Source organism: Perca flavescens, chromosome 7 (genome assembly GCF_004354835.1).
Source record: "Perca flavescens isolate YP-PL-M2 chromosome 7, PFLA_1.0, whole genome shotgun sequence".
Classification (NCBI taxonomy): domain Eukaryota; kingdom Metazoa; phylum Chordata; class Actinopteri; order Perciformes; family Percidae; genus Perca; species Perca flavescens.
In genome coordinates, this window is record NC_041337.1 from 28,497,356 (window position 1) to 28,524,982 (window position 27,627).

Consider the following 27,627-nt stretch of genomic DNA (forward strand, 5'->3'; position numbering starts at 1 on the left):
TCCCCTCTTGTCGGGACCTTTTTTATTACCATTTATCTTGTAATTGTCTTGCCTTACAATGTGTTCTGTTTATGTTGCCTTTGTGTTTTATGTAGTTTCATATGAATGATTTGAAAGGAGATTATTACTTCTCTTTGCCTGCTCATACAGTTTTAGCAGGCTGTGACTAAGTGCTACTGGAATAGGACCTCTGACTGAAGTAGTTTCTTTTTTCAGTCCACTTGCTCATCATTTTGCTTTACGTCACAGTAAATAAGATCACCTCTTACTGTCACCTCTAAACGAATGTGTATAGTGGGGAAGCTGAATTCACACATACTGCTATACATTATTTAGTCCTTATCTTTCACATCAGTTTGATGTTAAGTAATCTACGTGGTTCTGCTTTTCAATGTCCAGCAATGTGAGGGCTGAGATGTTCCATTTCTTTGTTTTATGTCTTATTTGATGTTGACAGATACTATCAGATTTTGGCAAGTACTGCATGTGTCCTTTACCATTGCTCAATAAGAGAATGCAAACCTTAAAAACATAGCTTGGCATAGTTTTTTAGGTGTCCATTACACTGACTGAAAAAGCTGCACATGAATATTGCATGGACATGCATCATATTCTGTGCAGCTTTTCTCTGGGGATGGCCTTAAGTAGAGAAGATGGAAAGTTATTTCGGGGTTTTGGATACAAGACACATCATCACTCATTTTTCCAAAAACACGCTAATGATCTCCAATAACAGAAAAATGTAATTGTTTTGATCTAAAATGACAAACCAGTCCAAATGCTATTGCATTAGAAGAAGGCTGGTTGCATGTTCAGTTAAACTTTGCAGTGTTAAGTCATTGCTGGGCCATTAAATGATTGCAGATCGTCTCTAAAGTGCTGATGGCCAACGTGATTAGACTGGAGTGAAAATCATGTGCGTTTCCCTCCGTGTTGTGTCTGTCAAATGGCCGGAAGGGGCTAATGTAAAAGCATACACTGTGCAGTTTCGCATGATTATTGCAATTGGTTTTCTAGGGGGACCGACCCCGACTGCATTCACCACCACCACCACCAGCACACACCCCTCAGCACCGGTGATGCATCCCCGCGGCAAAGGCACGGACAACTCCTCGTTAGAGTCGTCTCGACTTTAGAATGGTGCAGAAATCTCTCAACGGCGGGGTTTACCCAACTCAAGCCGGAGAGAAAAAGCACAAAGTCGGCTTTGTTGGATTGGACCCCGGCGCTCCTGAATCCAACAGGGATGGAGCGCTGCTCATTGCGGGTTCGGAAAGCACCAAGCGGAACAGCATCCTCTGCAGACCGAGGTCCAGCATCTCCGCCGGGAGACCCAGACCGTCGAAGAAAAATGCCAGCTATCGAAAACTACAGAATTTTCTCTATAACGCGCTGGAAAGACCGCGGGGATGGGCGTTCATCTACCACGCTTATGTGTAAGTGATGTTCGGGCTTCAAACAAGCATGTTGATTATGTCATCATGGCCTTTTACTATAAGGATGCACCGCTGTTGCTGTGTCATGATTTCGGAGGAGATGTTATGGAATTTTGCGGGTTTTGTGTGTCGTTTTGCTTGTATGATGTTCAGATAGCGCATTGAAGGGTTAAGCGTTATGCTGCCAAGCTGCTATGGCCCGATTATAGGAGGGGTATCGCTTCACCTGCATAACTCCTGCTTTAACTCTTAATGCTGCCTTTTGCAACTCATGCTTGTGTCATATTGACTGATGGAATTATGCTGATTCAGGACATGCCTACAGGATATGTACGGCATGTGCTCATATCTTACACAATATTGTTTTTCATTGACTGGAGTTCTCATGTGTTGCGGCAGGCAGCAGTCGGTTTCAGCACCGCGGTCCGTGGACAGCTCCGCGCCGCGTCAGTACTTTGACTAATTACCGTTGCAGTCCAGCTCTGCACAGTGATGTGGACTGTACATACAGTATCTCTGTGCAGGCAGATACAACAGTCTGTGAGCTTCTTGTAGTCAGAACCAGTGTAGTTGGAACATGATGCCTCGCCTTTGTGTGTGAGGTCTGGGTTGAAGACAAACATTGTCAGACTCCAGTATGGCATCATAAATTAAATAGGTTGGTGATCTGTGACTCTCTGGATAGCGGTCAGCATTAAGGCAAGCAACAACCAATGACAACATTTTGAGGCTACATATTCCATAATTCTTACACTTAAAAGGGGTACTGCATCAATCTGAGGCACTTCCATTAAGTTGGTTGGGCTAAGAGACTGACAATAGAGAATGGTCAGAATCGGTGCAGCAGAGACCAAGATATCCACACTTGGATTCTACATTTCCCATAAATTCAACCTATGGCAACCCTCCCTGCCTCATAATCACCCGCATCATTTAAACTCCATGTCGGACATGCAGACTTTCTGTTAAAAATGTGTTGTCATCTATAATTTTATTTTCTCAGAGTTGATAAAACTCCAGAGTCCCAGAAGACATTATTTAACTGATTGGCGGAGCCAAGTAGAACTCCCAATTACTAGTATACTGACCTTTATGTGTAAAATTAATGGACTTGTCTTTTCCCACATGTAACTTGCAGTAGTTTTGTGCATGCTATTAAGGTATAAGATATTTAGCCTACACGTCAGCTCCATTCTCCAAATGAAATGGTGGCTGTTGTTAGTAGTTTGCCATCCAACCATGCCTGAATCTTTCCTATTCACTGATAATGTATGCTTGGTAGTGAGGAGTTAAACGCCACAGCATTAAGAAATTCACTGTGCACCGCATATCGACTCCCCAGAGACGGCTGGTTGCCCAGAAAGTAAGCCTTTAATGTGAAAACACACACACACACACACACACACACACACACACACACACACACACACACACACACACACACACACACACACACACACACACACACACACACAGAGAGAGAGAGGCCCTCTGGGTACTTTGAAATATTAACTGAATACTATAACAGCTAACTAAAAAGCCTTCTTTACCATTAGTGTGGCTTTGCTTTGGTCTTCATGGACCAATGTCACTCTTAGGAGGTGGTGCTAACTTCCTGGCTGAATGCAAATAAACTAAGCAACCTAGTTAGAGCAGGGTCAGTAGCATTTGTGCTGCCTTAAATCTGAATCCTGTGGATCGCATGTTGTAAGTTAGTATACAACTCTACCCTTATATAAAGAAATCTGATTGGTTTACAAAGTTTACACTATGCCATCCAGCCTGCAAAGGAACATCTGCGCAAAGTAACCATGACTCTGCCTCTTTTCCATTTGTCTGTTCTATACATTATTCATAGCCACCACACTTCATTTAATCTCCCAACTCTTTTTACTTCCAGCAAGCTGATTTATAAAACGATCATGTGCTGACTTTGAAATCTTTCCCCTCCTCTTTCATTCTTCTACTTATCTCTGCTCCAAAAGACAGCATTTGGCAAACAAAATGACATCGCTGCCTTGAGGTGACAAAGAGCATTGCAAAATGTGCTCGTGCTCAGAGAAGGGCTGTTTCTTTTTGAGGGGTGTCCTCCTGAAATCTTAGGCAGGTGTTTTGCTCCTCAGTCTAGTATGTAATGCATGTGTGAAAGATCGATATGTGTGACCAGAGACCAGTGTGCTCTCTGTCTTGCTAAACATTTTGGATTCTTATTAGTGAAAGGGAAAATTGTGAAATACCTTTTACACCAAAGGCTTCTTTGAACAGCCTGCTGTCAAAACAGTTATAGTGTGTCTCTTTGTTCAAATATATTCTGTAAGGAGGGACAATTTGGCAGTTTGCAAAAAAAGGCTTGTACTTTGTCAGGTTCTTGTCTCTAGCTACAGGTCGGCACCCTATACGAATCTATGCAAGCAAAGGTATGTTCCTGCACTGTTACAGAAATCAGGGCTCTGATATCTTCACTGATTTGGCTTCAATAGGAGCCTCATTACTGCATGTCCTCTTGCAGGATGCACCAGCTGTGTGAAAAAATTGAAAGCCCTCTGCAGCTGTTAGATGACAAAGTGTGTCAGTTCTGCACCAAAGTGGAACAAAGGGCTAATACTGAAAAGTTGGCAAAGAGAGGAGGGCAAACAAAGAGTTTAGAAAGTGATCGATCAGTGAAAACAAAATGAATGTTCTGTTAAACTTTCTTATAGTGATTCAGAGAGACAGATTGAGGACATGTTCCAGTTATTTGCTATTCTGCTGAGCTGACCAGCTAAAGACAAACTGGTGAAGAAATAAGGTGAGGGCAGTAGCAGACAGTTGCTCTCTGCCAAGCTGCTGAGATGTGATAGAGTGGTCTGTTTTGGGGAAAAGGGTGTCTTATGGGAGGTGGAAGTAGAAGAACATTTGAATTGAGTCCTGTAGTTAGGTTATTGCTAGGAACAAATTGTGTTCCCACTGCTATATTGATGAAAAGCCCTAAAAAGCTCTTAGCATATTTTTATATTTTGTCTCTCATGATGTTGACCCGAGAATGCACCCTTGCTCAATTCTACACACTAAGGGCCCTATCTTGCACCCAGCGCAATTGCCTTTGTACACCGACGCATGTATCATTCCTATTTTGCACCCGACGCACAGCGGACTTTTCCCACCACAGACGCACGTCGGTAAATTAGGGAATGATTTTGCGCCCCCCGTTGGCGGTTCAGCGAAAAAAGGAGGCGTGTTCCGGCGCAAACGTTCCCTGGAGCTATTTTGCAGTTTCAGAAAACAATTCCGCCACTGACCAGGAAAAACCTGGTCTAAAGTCAGTGGCGCTAGTCTAAAGTCAGTATAGCGCGTTATTCAGATGCTATTTTAGGGGCGAATGCTTGGCCATAATGTAGCGTGTGCACAATGCGCATACACTTCTCTCATCTAAACGGACGCAGCAGTTCCCATTTTTGCAAACCATGCATAATTACAAAGGAAAATATTACTGAAAATGTGCTTCAGGTGTTTGGATAGATCAGGAGGCACTTTATAGTACAGTCCTCAAAAAGTCGCAGCATTCTTTGTGGCTTGTTGTGTTTTACACAACATTTCCATGAATCATGGATGTGCTGATGACATAAATGAGGAAATATTAGAGGACTTAAGGAGACGTGATGTTGAACTACGGTGGGATTGGACACTCCGGCGGATTCTGGTCCGGGAGTGGAGATGCGCGATGCGCTCCTGATGGGTGGATGGAGATGGAGTGGGGGGAGGAGGAAGGGGCACAACAGGTGCAGGTGGTGCGTTTGGAGGCCCACGCTCCATGGCTGTAGCAATCCTCTCCAGACTTGAGGAGATGCGCCCGAGAGGCCGCAGCAACATCGCCACCCGGCCAAGACGGGCATTTATTACTTTGCCGCATCTCGGACAGCTCCCGCTGGCGTGTGCCAGACAAATCCGCCATTATAATAGCATACCGCCATGGAACAAGCACGCCTGCTCTTAAAGGGAATGTGAGATGACGCTCTGATTGGTTTATTGCACGTTACGCCCAAACCACACCTAGCTTCTTCAGACCAACCCATTTTAGATTTGCATGTTAGCAAACTTGAGTTAAAGTCCCATAATGTAAAAAGTGAGATTTCCATGTTTTTGATTATGAAGCAGGTCGAGGTGCTATATAAATACTGTAAAAGTATCAAAACTATATATAGTTATAAAGTGCCACTACAGTTCCGTTACAGTCGTTGCCTGTCTGCAATGACAGTGCAGAGACACATTATTATGAATTCCACTTGCTTTCTTGGCTTTCTTTCTCTGCGTAGCATTCAAGCGCTAGGGTTGTTCAGATCAAAAGAAGATGACCTCGACCTACACTGTACAAGTTTGCCTGTAAAAGGTGATAATATGTCAGATGTGTTTACAGCCTGTTTCTGCTGGCCCAAGTGGCCAAAAAGATCAGTTATTGCTGGTATAAAAATGATCAATCAAATCTAAATTTACTAAAGTGTTGCCTAGCATGTAGCATGGCTAAAACACTATTTGGCCAGCCTCTGATGTAGCATAAAAATATATTATATTTTTACTCATTTCAATTTTGCTTTGTTTTTGTTTAGAATTGAATTGTATTTCTGTAATTTTACTATTGCTACATTTGTCTACTTGGTATATTCTACATCCATTGGGATCCATACTGGAAAAGGGATCCATCGTCTGCTTTATCTTTTTTTTTCACCCATGAAAGGGTACTTTGTCTACTTTCTCTGAATCTTGACTTGACACAGTTCACATGACGATGTTATATCTTGGGGGTCATATTCAATATCACACCAAATAAAAATGTCTTCTAATTACACTGAGCAGATAGCTGATCACAGATACACTAGCAGGGTCACTAATGTATGCATTTACACAAGACGAGAGAGTCATCACAACCCTCAAACATCACCTGAGGAGCCCACACAGTGGACACCGCAGTGCTAGCACATGGCACTATTTGGTTAGTAAAACTCTAAATTTAGTGTGATAAGTATGTCTGGGTAGGCAATGTTGTGCTGATCGGGGCAAATCAATATTTCTTTATCTGCAGCTCAGGAGGAAAGGCAGGTTTTTCTGCTCCCAACAGCAGCCCCCTCAACTTGAGTGATCAATAGTCACGTTCCTACTGATGTTGTCTGGACTTCTCTGGAAACAAGTAGATGTGTGTGTGTTTCTGCCCGTGGCCGTTTGTCATCCTGCAAGAGTGAATGTGATGAGCTCTATGTACTGTGTGTGTGTGTGTGTGTGTGTGTGTGTGTGTGTGTGTGTGTGTGTGTGTGTGTGTGTGTGTGTGTGTGTGTGTGTGTGTGCGCATGTGGTATCAGAATGTTACATTATCAGTAGTTGAAACATCTATCTATCTACAACTGATCCTTCTATTGATATGTCAATAGAATGAAAACTATTTAGTAACCGTAATGTAATAACAAATCTGGAAACTTAAAGGTCCCATGACATGGTCTTCTTTGGATGCTTTTATATAGACCTTAGTGGTCCCCTAATACTGTATCTGAAGTCTCTTTTATATAGACCTTAGTGGTCCCCTAATACTGTATCTGAAGTCTCTTTTATATAGACCTTAGTGGTCCCCTAATACTGTATCTGAAGTCTCTTTCCCAAAATTCAGCCTTGGTGCAGAATTACAGCCACTAGAGCCAGTCCCACAATGAGCTTTCCTTAGTATGTGCCATATCTGTGTCTGTAGCTATTGAGGAGGAGAGAGGGGGGGGCAAGGTGGAGGGTGGGGGTGTGGCCTTGACCAACTTCCACTTTGCTCATTTGAAAGCCATGATGTCTCTCTCTCATGGGTGGGCCAAATTCTCTGGGCGGGCAAAGCAGAGAAAGGGAAGGTAACCTTACTCCTTATGACCTCATAAGGAGAAGATTCCAGATCGGCCCATCTGAGTTTTCATTTCTCAAAGGCAGAGCAGGATACCCAGGGCTTGGTTTACACCTATCACCATTTCTAGCCGCTGGGGGACCATAGGCAGGCTGGGGGAATGCATATTAATGTTAAAAAACCTCATAAAGTGAAATATTCATGCCATGGGATCTTTAACAGTGTTAGTTTATTTTGGGTCCCTGGCTTAAGATATTGATTAAAATGTTGCACAATTAATGAAAGGAATAGTTCAACATTTTGGATATATATCCCCCCCTTTGCTTTCTTGCAGAGAGTTAGAGGAGAAGATTGATATCACTCCCATACCTGTTCTGTACTGTAAGTAGGGTGAATTTTTCCCAAAAGGTTGAGCTATTTCCTTAATTTAAAATTGGCACATAGCACACATTGCACAGTTTGTTTCAGACATGTTGCAGTCATAAAGTAAATTACATCTTGACATGCTCTTGTCTTGAGATCTCATTGTACTCTCCTGACCAGACCTCGTGCATATTTGAACATGTGTCTCACCCAGACTTTCTCAGAACCACAAACTGCTTTGTGTATCCACAGCCAATATGATGGAGAGGTATAAATGGATCTGTTGCAGCTTGACTTTGCTGATGGTAAAGGGAAGCATAGCTTCAGGAGCTAATTGTTTGACTGCTTCAGGAGGCAGGTTCTGCCCCCTCTCCTTTATCAGCAAGTGTCTTCCTCACTAATAAGTACTGATGAGCTTGGCGAGGTTGGGTCAAGACATTTGCATAAACTGATGTCCAATTAGACTTGCAGTGAGCCAGCTTCTTTGTACACATTTCATTTCAGTAGTAAGGGACTACATGGACCTTATTACTGGAAGAAAATCTGTGTAAACATGTACAGTAGAACAGATTTTGTGCAGTCTCATAGTGCATCTTTTGAATGAAACTGACTACAAGTGATAGCAACACTTTCTTACGGTATCAGCATGATTAATGTAGACTTGTAAATTCTAACCAAGAAGTCCTCATTATGGATGTGTTTTCAGTAGCCTATACATAAAAAAATGTTGGTCTTCAAATGGTGAAAAGACAAGTCAATGTGACAAGTCAAAGTGCTGTAAGTGACAAGATGTGAAGACTCCTTGGCTGACTGACCTACATAAGCCTCATGGCTACGGTGAAAAAGACAGGAACACCAGACATCTCAGGGTTGTCACAATGAAATGTTTTTTCTGCACTTGGGAAAAGCTGGTGCCTAAAGAGGAAGCATTTGATTCCCTTTGAGCTCAAAATCTGTTCGAAGCTTATTTCAGTGAATCTGTAAATAAAATGTAACACAGTGACAAAGTGTGCACATGTCATTTGCACTTTTGCTTTTGCAGCAGGAGGTGATGAAGGTGATCATTATGGCATTAAATGCATGCTAAAAAGGGAGAAAAGAATTTGTGTTTTTACCATTCCTGGTATATGATAAATGACAACCTTTCAGGGTTGGCCCTCAGCTCTAGACTTTTGTGGGCCCTAAGCACTGTGAATATTATTTTTTCAAACACACATACTGTAAGAATAAGCATGTAGACTAAACCTATTAGCAGCAACACTATCTTTAAATAGACTACAGTAAATACAGTATTTGTCTATTACCCCCTAACCCCATGACTGGTCCTTCTTAGGGCTTTTTGCTTAACCTGGTTAGTTTGATGAATATTTTAGTGTTATGTTCTTATTGGAAAGAGCTGATTCATTCTTACATGTGTAAGATGTCTAGATGTAGAAAGGATATGACCCGACCAAAAAAATATGACGCATAAGGCAACCATATGTTGAAGAACATATATTTATTACAAATAACTATTGTTATTGTGCCAAGGCTGGTACATTGAGCAAATGAGAAAGAAAGACAAAAGAGCAAGAAACAAGGGCAAAACAGGTGAAATTTTACTAGATATGGAAACAGCAAATGAGCATGTAGTTTGGGGCACTAGTTTGGAAAGCCACAGGCAAGTAGTTTAGTCTTATTTTAATCAAATGTATTCTCTCTCTCTTTCTTTGGTTGATTATTATTACAGTGACCTTTCATATACTCGGGTTTAAAGTACATTTGTGCTATTACTTTTGATTTTTTACGAGGAACCTCTACATATATTCATTTATAGTGACAGTAAATTCCTGCAGTGAAACATCCACCAGGCAGGCACGTAAGGACATAACATATGGCTGTTCCCATGTAAAAATAATTATACCACTTTCTTAAACCAACCTCCAAATGTAATTTATTTAACTTTAATCATGGGCTGCAGTGCTGGCAAAATGTTAAAGAATAGCTTGTGAAGATACTTATCTCAGTTTGTGTTGACTTTCGTTCTTGTAAATCACCTGTCTCTGAGCTTATTGTTTTATCACAATTTGTTGGCAAAAATGGCAAGAAATGTTGTCAGTTTTTGGTTAGTTGTGTGTGTGTGTGTGTGTGTGTGTGTGTGTGTGTCTATAGGCTTAGTCTGCCTTTAAACAAACCAAAAAAACAATTCCAGTGCTGGTTCCATGGTATCAGAATTTTGGATTTAGGTTAGCACTCTAGCCCAATGGATTTTGGGGATTGCGGCACCTGGGGGGGTGGCGATCATATTTCTTGGGGGGCGGTAGCCACCCCGTGCCCCCCTTCTAGCCCGCCCCTCAACCTGTCAGAAAAAGTAGAGTGACCTGGAATAGAAGAAAGCTAAACCTTGCTATAAATAATACAGTGTTATTGGTTTAAACTGACAAAATCTATACTGACTGCAATTCCAATGTACCAGAGATGCCATTCAACAGTTTGCATACATTTAATAATCCAAACTATACAGAAAGCTGCAGAATGTAATAGAAGCTTTCTCAGTGCAAGAAGAGCTCACTTTTACCAAGCAAGTATTGAATGCTGTAGCCATCAATGATGTATGAGACGCCAAAAACACACATATGCTGTAGATGTAAGAGAGAATGACCTCAACCTAACACATAAAATGAACACAACTTGTGCAGCTGAATGTGTTAAAAGCTCATTTGTCTTTTTGTTGTTCATGTCTCTGATGAAGAATAATAAAGAATATAGTAAAGAATGAGCTCTTCCATGGACTTTACCATTGCCACATAGCATTGATCTCTGCCGCTTCATTCTGATTGGCTGACAGCCAGCAGCCTTTGCCAAGAGTTTGATACACCAAACAGAAACTGCAGCTGCAGGGAAAGGAAAGTCAGGTGAGCTGCAGTTCTGGTATAAAAAAGGGAACCCATGGAGGATTGATGAGTGTCCTTGATGAGGATGGATGACGGCTAGATGAAGCATGATGGAAAGTTAAAGCTTGGATAAACTTGTGTGTCAGGGTAGATCATGCGAAAAATCACATGCGTAGCCAGATTCACTCTAAATTTACTCAAGGAATGATGAATTTGTGTTAAAAGCTTCCTCGACAGGAAAGTTCAGAGGCAGTCAATGGGCCCCCAGTAAACTATATCAGGATTAAGACTGGAAAGAAATGTATCTTATTGCATTTGTATTTTCAGAGTTAAGCGTTGGCTTCTTGCTTCTGAACTGATGAACAGATCATTGTCGGAGCAAATCATTTCTACTGACATATCAAGCTGAATTAATTTAAGCTGTAACAAAATCACAGCCTAGATTGTTACCTTTCCATTTGGCTCTTGCTTAAACTGATATGGAATGATTTGATGAAAAGTGCTGTGCTAAATGTAATCCTTGCTTTGATTATGTGACATGTTACAAGATTCAGTCCAGGGCAGTTGTGTTGAAAGATGGTGCAGAGAATAATTGTTCTTGGACTGTAGAATTCCAGCTTCCAGTGTGTGTGTGTGTGTGTGTGTGTGGGCTGGTGTTAGCTCTTTCCAGGCCCTCTGTGACATTTTGCCATGACGGCTCTCTTCTACACTTTTAAAGCTGTACAAATCAATACTTCTTATATTAATAATGGATGAAATGACTAGGTGTAATGGAACAGCGTCACTGGTGGTGACGAACACACGGAGACTTATGACCCAACTCTTCCCTCTTTCCCTCAGCTCTACAGAGTGTTGAGGGTCTGGAACCTCTGCTCTCATCAACTTTATTTTAAGCTGTAGCAGGCAGCTGTATGCTACCTGTCTCTGGAGCTGATGGAGACCAAAACAGAGCTAATAGGAGAGTGAATACTGGACTTCGTTCATCAAGTGGAAAGAAACACGACTCCAGATAAAGTTGCTTTGTGTCTGCTGGATGTGTAAATAGGTATTCCTAACATGTTCCTCATAACACACACCCTATAGTTTTCCATCTTTATAAATGATGATTGCCCAGTTTTCCTGTCACTATGTCATGTGTCCTGCTCAGTGTAACATCTCAGATGTAAGTTTTCCTTGAAGCTGGGGCAGGCACTTTATTATCCATAATTATATTTCAGCATATTGTAATTCATATGGTCTGAGAGAAAACTAAACGTCTGCGTTTCCTCCTTGGCTCTGTTTTACCTGTTATGGGAGACTTTGGCCAATCATAGGCCATTTCAAAGAGAGAGAGTGTTTCTATTGGCTGTTCTACAAATGCAGATGTGTGAGCACATTTGGTGAAAGTTCTAAAAACTGTAGGTTAGGGCTGCAGCTAATTAAGGGCTAAACTATTAGATAAGAGATACTTTATTGTTATCCATCCATATGCAGTGCAGTACTGTACATATAGGAATAAAATTGTGTAAAAATGTATTCTAGTTTATTGTCCAGGAAGCGGCCATTTGCTTTTACAAGGAAAACAGGATGGTCATTCTCGTAGACTTGCCGCTATATAACTGCATATATAACGAGTACCACTACATATATATATATATATATATATATATATATATATATATATATATATATATAATGGTATTAATAGTTTTTTTTTGCTATCTGCCTACTCCAGCTTTATTCAAACCTGGTTTATCTCATTCATCAGGCCACTCTCCCTTATCTCATACTTTATATTGGTAAATGACTTCACTTTAGTGAAGTCTGAGCTCTAATGTGTTATACCTGATCTTGTGCGCTCAGATCATTCCACAGTATCTCTACTATGATTAATGTTAGTTGTGCCTGCGTCTTAAAATCCTGTATTGTCCCAGTATTGGGTTTCACCAGGCACTCTCCATTAGTTCTGCTTTGGATTCCTTCCAGTAGATCTTTTCTTCAGAAAGTCCCTTAGGTCGAGCCCTGCCATTCCTCTTCCTGTTCAAATCACATGTTATCTTCCATCCAATAAAGCGCTCACCTGATGGTCTCTGCCAGTCTTGGCTGCAGAATTGATTTTCTTCCGAAACACATCAGTCTACTTAAAACCATCTACCATTGCTTTACTATTATTATCTGAAAGAACCATTGTTTTATAGCTCTTTCAACTTATTTCTACCTGTTTTTGAAGATGTTTGTTCTATGGTTTTGTCCCAGTCTTAACAAAGACTAGTGTATTAACCTCTGAGATTAACTCCTATACTATATTGAAAAGATTTGTGACAAACATCACTAATGACTTTAACAGAAGACTGATATTGCTGTTTAGACTGTACAGTAAGGAGGAGGTAATACATTTTAGTAACTCCAGTGAAGACAGCTGACTGACAGCCAGTAAATACACTTTCTCTGTCGGATAAGATGCAACTCCCATGTTTTACACTCCCAGGTGATTGGATTTCGTGTACTGTTGTGCAAACATATGTGCAAATGGTCACTTAAAGTTTCATATGTGGAATTTTAACTTACCAAAATGTATTAAAGGTGCACTATGAGTTCCTGCATGGTTTCAGCGCAATTTCATTTTTGTCTCAAATCGTAGGCATCTCTCCTTGATCCGCTAGCTGCCTGCCCCCTGAAAACACTGTGAAAAAGCTTGGTCTTAAACACAAGGGTCTTAAACGTCAAACAAACACTAGGGGCAAAATACAACAAACCACGTTCGGTGATTGGCAAGATAGTTGGGGGAGGAGGTGGGGGTTAGTGCGCATGATTGGCTGGAACGTGGTTTGTTGTATTTTGGTGCACAGCCTGTGCCCCTAGTGTTTCTTTGACGTTTACGACCAGGCTATTTCACAGTGTTTTCAGGGGGCAGGCAGCTAGCGGATCAAGGAGAGATGGCTACGATTTGAGACAAAAATGAAATCGCGCTGAAACCATGCAGGAAGTCATAGTGCACCTTTAAATTCATTTCAAGAAAAATCTGTGTTCAAATGAACATTTACCTAATGTTATCTGCTTGCTTGCCTTCAATTCTTCTTTCAGGTTTTCTTTATTACTGTATTTACTCACTAAATAAAATAAAACATAAATACTGTATACTTTATTAATCCCTCTTGGGGAAATGTATTTGTTTGACTCTGTTTTGTTATTTTATTATACATCCACATACACATGCATTGGAGAAATTTCAGAGCGAGGGGGCTGCCCATAGACAGACTGGCGCCCCGAGCAGTTGAGGGTTCGGTGTCTTGCTCAAGGGCGCCCCTCCGCCCCTACTTATTTACTTATCCTAACTGAGCTGCAGCTGTTTATGCAGTTTGGCTTGTTTTGTTCCACTAATGAAGGCACCACCCAGGCTCTGCAGCTCTAATGATTCATTCAGTCTCCAACTGTACCCACTTAGGTTTCAGAAATTGATTAGCAGATGGCAATCGGTCATTGTGGTATATTATCACAACCATCACCACAGCTGAATACTAAATCTGATGTGGAAATACCATAAATTGTTGGTTCTTCTGTAATGGTATCTGCAATATAGTATTGATATACAGTATATAATTAGAAATTGCACCAATGATAACTGTTGACAAAGGTCTGTGGTTTATCCAGGTGAACTGGGACATTGTTTCTGAAAGACATAATGCTGTTCAGTTATTCAAATGTAATTCTTTGAATGCATGTTCATCTCCATTGTATTGGAGTGACAGCACATGTTTCAGAGGTGAATAAAATAAAAACCTCAGCACCTATAATTAAATTATGCATATCTACACACTTCTAAGGTTTTCTTTTGGGTGAATTGACCCTTTAAGATACAGCTATTCAAATAAGTTATTTTTCTTCTAGATATTGAACTGTTCCATTCTTGGAATCTTAAGACATAGGTATGTATTTTGTTGTGTTTTCTGGACAGCTTGACACAAGCATGGCAGTGAGCAGTAAACACACAAACACAGCGCCTCAGAAACCTTTCACTGACATCACAGATGCTATATCCATATGTTTCTCCAGTCAGTTTCAACTGAACATATTGAACTTCCTGTATCTAAAACAGGATTTGACAAATGGAACTGTGACCTCAGAATAAAAAAGCAATTACTGTTTGTACTCCTATCTCTTCCAGCTTCCTCTTGGTCTTCTCCTGTCTCATACTTTCAGTCTTTGCCACCATCAAAGAGTTCAAAAATAGCTCAGAAAGTGCCTTGTACATCCTGGTAGGTATCATTTAATTTGCTGTAAACCTATTTCTCCATATACATTCATGTCACAGGGTTAACTTCACCAGTTTGGTTTGTTCCACAGGAAATTGTGACCATCGTGGTGTTTGGGGTGGAGTACATTATAAGGATATGGGCTGCCGGCTGCTGCTGTCGATACAGAGGATGGAGAGGGAGGCTAAAATTTGCCAGAAAGCCTTTCTGTGTTATAGGTGAGATAACAGGGTCACTGGATGTCATTTCTCTCACCTTGCTCTCTCTGAGGAACAAAACAGACAATTTAATTCTGTTTTTCCATCTCTTCCTTTTTCAAATGCTGGAGGGTCTGAGCGAATATAAGATAACTTTGTTATGCTTTCTCTTTTTTGTTTTTCATCATATCCGTTGCCTCGAGGTTATGCAAAAGTAAAAGAAAAGTACTAAAGTAAAGAAAATTTGACACTTTAAATACTATTTGACTAAGTACTTGGAATAACTTTTGAATTACAAAAAAATCGATCATCGTTGCACACAGTAAAGTGCTGTAAATTCAGTCTGATTTGATTAAGGATGCTATCTCTCGCTTCCCCTGCTTCCCAGAGTGTGTTTAGTTCTTTGATTGTGTTTTGCTCTTTCTCCAGACATCATGGTGCTGATAGCCTCAGTATCCGTACTGGCAGCTGGATCTCAGGGCAATGTTTTTGCCACCTCGGCCATCAGGAGTCTGAGATTCCTGCAGATCCTGCGCATGCTGCGTATGGACCGACGGGGAGGAACCTGGAAGCTGCTCGGATCTGTAGTTTATGCCCACAGCAAGGTTACATCATTTTGTTATTTTTCTGTAGAGGTTCACAAGGAGTTGAAATACCTTTCTCAATTTTGTGATCAGAGAGTTTCTGTAATTAGCCAGCCATATGTGGTGTGCACGGCTGTAAAATTATCACACCGAAATATCCAATGAAGTCACAGGCTTTTCAACTAAAAGATTTAAATGAAATTAGTTACTATGCTTTAAATAATAATGGTGGTGGGTATAAAAATGACCTGATATGATAAATGATTACTTTAAATGATCCTTTACTGCCTTCTCTTTGATTAATGTCCACTTCCAACATCTTTTTAGAAGTACATTTTTTTACCTAGAAAACATACAAGTGAAAATACTTTTTTCTACCTTGAGTTATATCTGTAGTCTTCCTCGTAAGCTGCATACAGCCTTAACAATCTCTATAAATAAGCTAAGGCAGATCGAGAGGCAAAACCCCAGGGCAATAACAGGACTTTGATAAGTGAGGGGGGAGATGTCCCAGCCATCCCCAGTGGAAATAATGTCATGGACTGCTGCCTTCTTTGTGACTTGTTCATCAAGCTGCCAATACATCATGTCACAACCTTTATCATTTCACAGCATTCTCTTTCCTTTAGTCTATATCCATGATGTTCTACTTCTGGGATTGCTTCGTTGCCTTGGGATATTCCGGATTTCACTCTTTTAAGCCGGATGTCCGTTACCTTCTGTTTTGTTTGCGTTGGAATTTTCAACTCTGATGGATTTATGAGGACTATGGTTAACTGCTCCTCAAATCTCTGCAGGGTAAATCCAGACAGCTAGCTAGACTATCTGTCCAATCTGAGTGTTCTTTTGCACGACTAAAACTTTTGAACATACACGTTCCACCAAAACAAGTTCCTTCCTGAGGCTATTTTCAGAGGCACCGTGGCTTTTCCCGGTGCTTAGCGCCACCCAAGACGATTGTGATTGGTTTAAAGAAATGGCAATAAAGCAGAGCATGCGGCGCTGTGGAGGAGGGTCTGGCAAAGCGAGACTATCTTTCCCTGGAATCATAGCATCACCCATACAATACAGTATGTCACTATATTTTGCTAGCCTTTGGCCACATGAAGAACTGAGTACTTAGTCAACAAGATGATCAGGTACAAATAGAGGGTACCAGGTTTAAGGCCTCTGCACAAGTTTACATCTAGTATTCTAGTCTAATGGTAGACATCTTCACATGGGGAATTAAACCATCGCAGTTGAAATTACAAGTGCTTTATTTTCCAATGTGCTACTTCAGGGACACACTGTTTCCAGTCGTGTCTCTTCCAAGTAATTCTGTCATGGTGAGGACATTTTTTTCTTTGTTTTATTTTAATGAGCTTTGAAATACAATTATTAGATGGCACTAATAAGCTGTGAAAAATGAGCGACTGTGTGTGTTTGTGTAAGATGTGGTGAGAGGTAGGAAGGGCGGGTGTGTGGCGTCTGTCGAGGGAAATAAAGGCGTCTATGAAGTACTTGGTTTGCCACAGAGGGCATGTGACTCACACAATCACGTCCAATATTATTACAGAAGGGCCATTTTTACCAATTTACAGGGGTTACGTCACCACTTTGCAAGGCATCCTAGATTACAATTTATTACTTTAGATTCCCTGATGCTCATTGTACTGGTTTTCCCTGTAGGAGCTCATCACAGCGTGGTACATAGGTTTCCTGTGTCTCATCCTGGCTTCATTCCTGGTCTACTCTGTGGAAAAGGAGTCAAATGAGGAGTTTGAGACCTATGCTGACGCTCTTTGGTGGGGACTGGTAAGACTTAACCAAGAGACCTGAGACCTAGAATAGCATCCTGTGATGTTATGATACTCATTTTCCTTCCCCCATTTCCCCCCATTTCAGTTTCCTTGTATTTTCTATTTAAAAAAATCTACAAACCTTTACCACACCACTTAAATGAAGTATGTGACTTAAATTGATGTTTTCATCAGATCACTCTCACGACCATTGGATATGGTGATAAAGTTCCCAAGACGTGGAATGGACGCTTGCTGGCAGCCACATTCAGTATGATCGGGGTAGCCTTCTTTGCTCTTCCTGCTGTAAGTACAAGGGCTCGTCAGCAGTACTTTGACCCAGTGTCGTTGCCGAAAGATTAAGCTTAAAGTGCTGATTTGTAAGAGCCTTGTTTGTGTTCATTTGGTCTATCATGGTGTTCAAGCACTCACTGACGCAGTGTTACTGCTCTCCACGTTCCCTAAAAAAGAGTGTGTCCAGTTTTGTCACGTATTCTTGGATTTCTTTTATTGTTAAAGCTTGAATTTCTATAGATGTCGCTGTGTCTGTTATCTGTTTAACTTATAACTACTCAGTTTTCTTTATGTTTATTCCAAACAATCAGAACATTAATTACGTCACGTTTTACCGTGAAAGACCCCACAGACTGTGAAAATTTGGACCAGCAGATGTGAAAACTTGGTTTATATAGTTGTCATTGGTCTATGCTTGAGAGTAAACATAGCAGATTATTTCCTCAAAGATGCACTAATTATTATTCTTATGTGGAGAATTTACATTCATCGGATCACCCAAAACATGACTCCGAATACTAATGCTAATGCCAATGCTAATGCTAAAAGTTCAGGCAACTGTTGGTTAGCACAACATCAATAAGGTAATGTCTCAGTGTTGTTTTCACAACTGGTTGCGCCGCAACCAAGTGGCCAAAAAAATAAATAAATGCTGCTTTAAAATGTAAGAGGTAGGCCTATATTATTATTGGGTGAGGCTATTTGCACCTCTGGTACAATTAGCAGTGTATGCTATTTGTACCCTGGTGCAATTAGAAGTGCTATTCGTACCCTGGTGCAATTAGAATTAATGTTATTCGTACCCTGGTGAAATTGGAAATGAATGCTATTCGTACCCTGCCGGTGCACACAGCAATGTGTTCTATTAATACCCCATCTGGTACAAATATCAATGTATGCTATTTGTACCCCTGTGCATTTACACACAGTTATCCATACTACTCATGTATTACACCTTTTTAGAATATTATCGCCCTGACATTCTTACCACAACCATAACCAATCCCACTTCTCTTGCCTAAACCTAACCAACCCAACTAGAGCAGGCATATTCATGAGTCTTCCCCTACCACCCTGCAAAAAAATTGAGACAGTTAAACCAAACCAATCACCTCACCTCACTGGGGAATCAAACTCCAGACTCCCAGACCAAAGCTCAGGGTTCTAACCACCCACCTAACAGTTCTTACAGAATGTTGAACAACTGTTTACCACTTGGTGTCTTCAAGCCGCGGTTGCTAGGTAACCATACTATATACAAAAAATAGGTACTAACCTATCGTACTAACTAACAAACTAACGGTTGTATGCTTTCACTGAAGGCAGAAAGCGCAACTGTAGTATCCATTTTCCGCTAGAAATTCAATTGTTATAAACTTTAGAGACAAAACTTTCCTAATATGCCAGTTTCTGCGGTCATGGAAGATGAACTTCCGCCATGATTTCGGTGCACATACGTCACAATAGCTCAGCTGTGTGGCCGTGGCTATTCGTACCGGGGGTGCAAATAGACACTCCGATTATTATTTGTAACAAATAAAGCAGTGAAGAATGAAAATGAATTATTACATGTAGCCTAATATGTGGTGCTTATACAAAGAGCAGTAATAGACCTTTTTCACAGCCGACATTTTGAGTTGTCCTGGCAGGGAAAGCACAGGTGGAACCAATAACACAAACGATCATGGCTCGGTTACCTTTAAAGCGTAACTCTCGCCAAAATGCAACCCAGGGTCTTTTTGTGAATGTACCCAAGTCAAACTTTCATTTAAAAGCATATTTAGGACAGAAGCGCCACCTTTAAGATTTACCGTATTTTCTTTTTTCGTTCAAATTTTGAATGGGAGTGATAGGGGCACTTTTATGCTAGCCTCAAAATAGCTATTTTTAAAACACTAAGAAGGCTCGACACAACATGAAACTTTGCTCGAAGTATCACCAGGGGCTCTACACCTTAACAAAAGCATTGAGAACATTGTTTGTGTACCCAGAGTTTACTAAAAAGAAAGGTTTTGAACAACTCACAGTAGCTCTTGTTGTTTCCGGCCGCTACCACCTCGGCAATCAAAACGAGTCGATATCCGAATGCAAATGACTGAACTCCATAGGAGGAAATGTCATTCTTATATGAGGCTCCTTTTTCAACTACAAGGTCAATATTGTTTTTCACTAACGACAAAACAACAAATTTTCCGTGCATTTATATGGAACTAAGCTTTAGGAGCTTTCCGTCTTTACTCTCCTCCCGGTTACGTTGCATTCGGAAATCGATAAATTGCTGCGGCCGGAAAACAACAAGAGCTACGGTGAGTTGTTAAAAACCTTTCTTTTTAGTAAACTCTGGGTACACAAACAATGTTGTTAATGCTTTCATTAAGGTGTAGAGCCCCTGGTGATACTTCGAGCAAAGTTTCATGTTGTGTCGAGCCTTCTTAGTGTTTTAAAAATAGCTATTTTTAGGCTAGCATAAAAGTGTCCCTAGCACTCCCATTCAAGATGCCATTTGACCGAAGAAACAAAAATACGGTAAATCTTAAAAGTGGCGCTTCCACTTCCAAACGAAGGTTTGACTCGGGTACATTCACAAAAAGACCCTTGGTTGCATTTTGGCAAGAGTTACGCTTTAACAGTGTCAGTGAACACACACACACACACACACACACACACACACACACACACACACACACACACACACACACACACACACACACACACACACACACACACACACAAAAAGGCCCTGCTGAACCTGGAGCACCTAAACACAATGCAGTCATGTTGGTAATTACTCATGTGCTCCCTTTGTTAAGAAATGTCTGCTGTAAAATATGTTGTATAATGATGTGCAGTACTTTATATGATAGGTGCACCTCAGCCACATAAATACTTTTACGATTCTTTTATGATTTTGTCAATCAGAAAAAAAGCACTCTTAATGAGTAAGCTTTAAGAAAGCAGCTAAGACCTGATCAGTCTAGCGCACATAAAACTGGATTGCTGTGTCAGCACTCAGGAAACGGTCATTACTTTTGCTACACTGACTTCTGATGTGTGTGGAGGAAATCAGCATTTTTCTCTCAGATTTCTACCACCTCAGGGCTTTTGCAGATATCAAATCTGAGATATTATGTATTTACTAGATCTTTTTGTTGGATCTGCTTACTGGTCTCTGTTCCACAAGGTGTTGTAGGAGTTGTTGCAATTCCAACTCCTGGCCAGTAGAGGTCATGAAAGGTAACTGATCACTTTATGGGCTCTCTGTGTCACACTGACTCTGTATAGGGCATCCTGGGTTCTGGCTTTGCCCTCAAAGTCCAAGAACAACACAGGCAGAAACATTTTGAGAAGAGACGTAACCCTGCAGCAGGCCTTATCCAGGTATAACATAACAACACCATGTACAGATTTATCAAACAGAGATAACATCTGTTTTGTGCTCCTGACAAAAAGTACAAAAAATACATAATTTTTATTTCCATCTAGGGTGCTTGGAGGTTTTATGCTACAAACCTTTCCCGTACAGATCTGCTGTACACTTGGGATTTTTATGAGCAGACTGTAGCTATCCCAATGTACCGGTAAGTGATACAACTGTCTGAATAATGCCGTACATTGATCAGCATTTCCAATACATACAACTGTTTTTCCATATCACATTCTGCCATCTCTCTTAAAACTGGGACGCTAAGTGAAAAACTGAACCTACAGAGTCATCTTATTGTATTCCAAACTCCCTTGTTGAATCAGATACTACTGATCTGTTGTGCAGAATCACACCCTGGTGTGACTTTTCACTTTCTGCTTTAATAAGTGTAATTTTACAGTGAAGGGGAGCTGGTGACTTGGCAGTGACACCAAAACCTATTTTGAAATGCTGTTCAAAAGACAACCACTGCCAGTGTCTACTTTGTTGAATTAACCACTTATTTTGCTGTCCAACTGTATGAATCAGCAAATATTTCACGGTGCAGAATTCTGCCCTAGAAGTAGAAGATTGCTGCTTGTCTGTTCTATTTGTAAATGACCTCATGTTTCATTCCAGTAGGAATTTGGGGTGGAAAGGTGATGACCATCAGAATAAATAACTGTCAAAGTAAATGGAATTAGCTTTAAAGTGCCTGGCGGCGAGCTTTAATCTTTCAACACTGAGTTGTTGAAGGTGACTTGACAGAAATGCCCTTTGTCTTTTGCCAGACTTATTCCACCTTTGAATCAGCTGGACCTACTGAGGAATCTGAAGGGCAAGTCATTCAGGTATATAAACATGACAGTGAGAGTGACAAAGCTGATGAGGATCTTATGATCATGAGGATGTCAAGATGCTGATAGTGTGGATAAAAGTGATGATGATGATAATGAGTATAAAAGATGAGCAATATTCTTGGAATTCAAAAGACAGATTTGAAAAAATAAAAATTTACAATCCATGTTAAAGCTACACTCATCTAATGATTATATTAGCAAGGCATCCATCAAAACACAAATGAACAAAGTGGAGCATGTAGCAAGCTAAAGACCCATTTAAATTTCATATCATCAATTTCATTTTTAATGTTTAATGATGCCAGAAACATGACTCCAAATGAATGCTATTGCTAAATGTTGCTCCGTTTCTGCCATATCAACTTTATTGGACTAAAATATGTCAAACATTTCACCCTGCTGTAGCTTTAAAGCAGTTATGATCAATACGTTTATAATAACAATGGATGGAATAGATTTGTGTAATGTGAAAGAGGTCACTCATAGTGACAAACCCACAGCTATTTATCACTTGACACAGTTCATCTCAGCTCTACGGAGCTTCATAGCGTTTTTCATTGTTTGGGTTTTCGGGCCTGTAACTTTACTGCTTAAGTTCACACTCATAACACAGTTTTGACATTTTATTTTTAGCAAAAAGTTAGATAAACCCACTGTACACTACCTGGTCAGCACCAATCGTCAGACAGACACAGCTAACTAGCTGGTGAACATAGTGGAGTGTTTGGATTTCGTATATTGCTCAGTATCTGCTGCATGTGCAAATAGGCAACTGTTTGCTAACAAGTTCGCCATAAAAGGTGAACATATTTCTATTTTTTCTCAACTTTATGTTTATTGGGCAAAGTTAAACAAATGCCATCATTTAAATTCTGCTAAATAGAAATCCAAAACATTTTGTCTGTACAGATTTAAATGGTGGACATATTTCAGTGTTGTGTTCACAGCTTTTTTTCCGCTGCCCCCAAGTGGCCAAAAGAAAATCACATCATATGTAATATTTTTTGTCTCGTCTTATATATGATTTGAATTTGCAGCAGCACAGCTTTTACCATCCAGCAGATTGACTTAATATTTCTTGGTACATTTTACAGTGCTAATCCAGCTCAACCCTAACAATATGGAGCAATGTTGATAATGACATACAGTGTAACACCGTGTAACAGTTGGTGTCTTCTGTCCTCACAGGAAGGAGTCTCAAACAGAAACCTCTCCCAGGTCTGTGATCTGATAGGTTTTTATCCTTCTTCACCTCCCTTTGGCTTCTCTTCAAATCTGCTCTTAGTTGCTGCTGAGGCACTCTTCTTGGGGGAGTGTGTGTACAGTAGCCCACTCTGTGTGTGTGTGTGTGTGTGTGTGTGTGTGTGTGTGTTGGAGTAAGTCCAGAGATTGATGTGGCTGTGTGTTTAAGCACCTCCTTCAAGAATGGTCATGCTGCATTTGCTCACATGGTGCTCAAAGATCAGCTCCCTTTGGCCTCCTTCCCACTTTCTTAAATATTCACCAATAAGCTGGTCTTTGATACTCTGGCTTTCAGCATCACCTCTGGAAAAAGTGATTTTAAACACTTTAAGAGACTTGCTTGATTTGGATCACATTGTTTTTGACAAAAGAAACAAGTGTAATTATTGACAATGTAGTAACACTTTATCATGACTTAGTCCTTTATAAACCATTTGCATATTTTGTGTTTAACCCTTGTGCATCCCTTTAACAAAGTTGTTTTGATGTCCTTAGAGGACAAAGCTGCCCACGTAAAAAAACTGCTATAAAATGATACATTTATATTAATTTCCACTTTCACTGATTTAAATCTATTAACCAACACCAGTCCTGATCATCACTACCAAAAGAATTTTAACCCTTTGAATGCAAATTTGTTTACATAATGCCATTGTTGTTATTATAATAATAATATTAATACATAAGTTTTATATAGCGCTTTACATGGAACTCAAAGACGCTTTACAAACAAAAGAAAGAAAGAAAGAATGAAACAAACAAACAAACAAACAAACAAACAAACAAACAAGATAAGTAAATTATGGATAGGCCAATTGAAACAAGTGAGTTTTGAGTAGTTTTTTATAGGTGTTCAGCGAGTCCAAGGTTCTGATGTGGATGGGGAGTGAGTTCCAGAGGGTGGGGGCAGCTATTGCAAAGGCTTGGTCCCCCAGAGTTCGGTGGGTTGATTTGGTGATGGGTTTGAGGAGGTTTAAGTCTGCTGAGCGAAGGCATCTGGAGGGGCGATGGTGCTGTAAGAGGTCTGTGAGATACGGAGGGGCCAGATTATTGAGAGCTTTGTAGGTGGTGAGAAGAACTTTGTAATGGATGCGCTGTTGTACAGGGAGCCAGTGAAGCTGTTGAAGGACAGGGGTGATGTGTTGTCTTGAACCGGTGTGGGTGAGGAGGCGAGCAGCAGAGTTTTGATCGTATTGCAGTTTTTGTAAGACAGATGAAGGGAGACCATATAGGAGGCTGTTGCAGTAGTCAAGTCTTGATGTAATGAATGCATGGATGAGAGTTTCAGCAGATGATGTCGAGGGGTAGGGGCGAAGACGAGCAATGTTACGTAGGTGGAAAAAGGCAGTTTTGGTGATATGACGGATATGGGGCTTAAAAGTGAGTGTGGGGTCAAAAATGATACCAAGATTTCGGATCTGGAGTGAGGTGTTGACTGTATGTCCAGCAATGGAGAGAGCGAAATCTTGGGAGGAGGCGAGTAGTGATTTTGGACCAATGATGATGATTTCAGATTTGTTGTAGTGGAGTTTAAGGAAATTGGCAGTCATCCAGGTTTTTATTGCAGAGAGGCATTTTGTGATGGTTGATACTGTGGCAGGAGTGATGGATCTAGTTGTGTGTCGTCTGCGTAACTGTGAAATTTGAGTCTGTGATTTTGAATGATAAGTCCAAGGGGAAGCATATACAGGATAAACAGAAGAGGACCTAGCACTGAACCTTGAGGGACTCCGTGATTTACCGGTATGGTATGGGACGTACAGTTGTTGATGGATATGAATTGTTATGAAGAAAAACCTAACATTTCATTATTTTCTGTATGCTAAATGCTAGATGGAATTTAGATTTAGATTTTTTTCACAGTCTAGCATATATCAATCATTAGCCAGAACATGGATTTTGATGCATTGCACTAAACACTGCAGTGCTCCATAATACAGCAGCAATAACTGTGGAAACCAGGAAAATAGCATGTATTGTAAACATAAGAAACTCGATCAGTCATGTGGAAAAACTACAATTTTGAAGCCAGGACTCTAGATTGAAAGCCTGATGTAATAAAATTTATGATTTTATGCTGTAATGGCCATTGGAGCTAAACAATTGTGGTTTTCATGGGTTTCGATGGGGACATTTCTGTCCTTAACCTTCTGGGGTCAAGCAGGATTAGAATAAATTTGTCATGTATTTAGACTAATAGCTTCACAAGTTTTTAATCATACAAGCATGAATAGCAAAAATATTGACAGAAGCCTTATCATTTCCAATGTGTCCACTGACAATTAATATGTGATTTTTAAAATTACATGAATTATATCAAATCTAAAACTTTTCACATTACCAAACTTTTCACAAACCCAACCCCCCGTATTTGCATCTCTATTCACATGCAGATTAGTTTCGGTATTGTGGGAGAACCTAAATCACACTGGACATTGCCCATGGTAAATCAGCTAAAATGCCATGCAGGTTCAAGCATAATTCATTTGGATACAAGCTTTGCATTTTGGAAGATGGTCTGAGTGTCTGTATTTTGGCTACAAAGTTTATTAGACTTATTAGCAGCTGACGTTGAACTTACAAAATTTGAAAAAATTAAAAACTCACATCCTTGCCAAAATGTATGCCATATGCATCAACAAAGCCAAAATGATTGAAATGATTCCCTAAATGTCCCTAGTGATGCATTGAGGTTATCCATAGTATAAAAATCAGCCCTAAAACATCATTATAAAGATACTGGCATGCGTTTAAATTCATTCTACGTGTGTTCATTTATGATATGATATGAAACTGGTTGCAAATGAATTATAAATGATAGTTACAATAACGTGTTACTGGCATCACAATCTGGCACACACTGCTGTTTTTGTGACTGTATCCACTGCTACTTTATCTTTTTGTGTCTCCTCTACTGCCCACCACTCCAGTAATGAAAATGCACACAAAGACAGACTTTGCGGGTGCTGTCCGAGAGCTATTAGGTATAGTTGCTGTACAGTTAGGCCTACTAACAACTGCACTGCAAGTCTGTGTGTCTCCTTCCATTCCCACCTCTGCTCTTCCCTCACTTTAAGTAAAGGTAGAGGAATCACAGAATAAGGACCTTTTTTAGATAACATTTCACTTAATGAAAAATAGAATCTGACTTTTTTTGCACACCTTTTACCTTTTACTCTAAAAGAAAAAAAAATGTCAAACCTACATCCTTGTTTACCGCCCTGTCACAGTTGATTTATGGTTTCTGTTTAGTAATGTCTTTATGCAGTTTATTTGCTTGCTGCCTTTTTGCCTAATCAGCACTTAAAAACTTCTGTTCAGCAGGCAAGGTGCATATTGCTGAGTATCAACAGTGTGTTTCCTTTGAACGATTCCCGTGTATGAGGTGGAGCATACAGTATGATGGTGAATTATTTTGCATGATTTGTGTTCACTTTTTGCATACAGTGAGATCACAGCTTTCTTTTTGAGACGTGCAGTGTCACTTTGCTTCCCATGCATGCTTGCTTGTAGCTTCCTGCTGCTTGTCTGACCTACTGAATGCTCGTATGTGGACATGGCTCCTTCTGCTGTAGGACATTGCCCATTTTGCATTTCTTCTGAGGTAAGATTTATTATCACATTAGTGCTGAATTAGACAAATTCCAAAGCTTACACTTAAAACAACAAAGCAGTAGGATGAAGACATTTAGTTACAGATAGTTGTGTACTTTAATTGAGTGATACTATAAAAACTTGGTTACATTTCCCTTCTCATGATTTGCTGTCTGTAGTCGAAAGGCTAGCCTGAAGGACAAGGTGTTTCCCAGTCCTTCCAAGGCTCCCATGGCCAAGGGGAAAATCCAGTCTCCAGGGGCAGAGGACGGGGCTGAGCCGAGTCCCAGCAAAGTCGCCAAAACCTGGAGCTTCACTGAGAAGAACCGAGGGCCGAAGCACTCCTTCAGAGTCCGGGGCAGCACCTCACGCCAAAACTCAGAGGGTGAGGAAACTCCACACAGTACAGAATAATGAGTGTTAGAAGGACAGCCCTACTACCACTATTTGGAAACATTATTTAAATCTTCATGGAACACTTTAAACAGTTGGCAGCTGTTAAAAGGAATAGCTCGACATTTTTGGGAAATCCGCTTATTCACTTTCTTGCTGAGAGTTAGATGAGAAGATCAATATCACTCATGTCTGTATGGGGAAAAATGAAGCTACAGCCAGGAGATGGTTAGCATAGCTTAGCATAGAGCATGGAAGCAGGGGTAAACAGCTAGCCTGGCTTTGTCCAAAAGGTAACAAAATCCACCCACTAGCACCTGTAAAGTTCACTGATAATAGCTTGTTTGTTTTTAATCTGAACAGAAACTGAGCACTGTGCAGTTCTAGCATGTAAAACAACAACGTTTTGCTCTAACTTCATATTTAGTGCATAGGCATGACAGTGGTATCGAAAACCATGGAGGATGTCGTTTGCTGTACAGATTATAAAGGCCTTTGAAGCAAAATTGTGATTTGGGATTGTTGGCCGT

At 40.4% G+C, this 27,627-nt stretch overlaps 1 protein-coding gene across 1 annotated transcript; it reads left to right on the top strand.

Moving 5' to 3' along the window:
- The first annotated feature begins 1,137 nt into the window (after positions 1–1,137).
- On the top strand, positions 1,138–26,714 carry LOC114558848 (potassium voltage-gated channel subfamily KQT member 2). The gene is given in 12 exon segments (XM_075447434.1): positions 1,138–1,436; positions 14,662–14,752; positions 14,841–14,967; positions 15,376–15,551; positions 17,202–17,327; positions 17,507–17,617; positions 20,888–20,983; positions 21,089–21,187; positions 21,765–21,859; positions 23,057–23,086; positions 26,435–26,515; positions 26,624–26,714. Coding segments are annotated over 11 exon segments (1,269 nt in total). The 3' UTR covers positions 26,454–26,515; positions 26,624–26,714.
- The last annotated feature ends 913 nt before the right edge of the window (positions 26,715–27,627 follow it).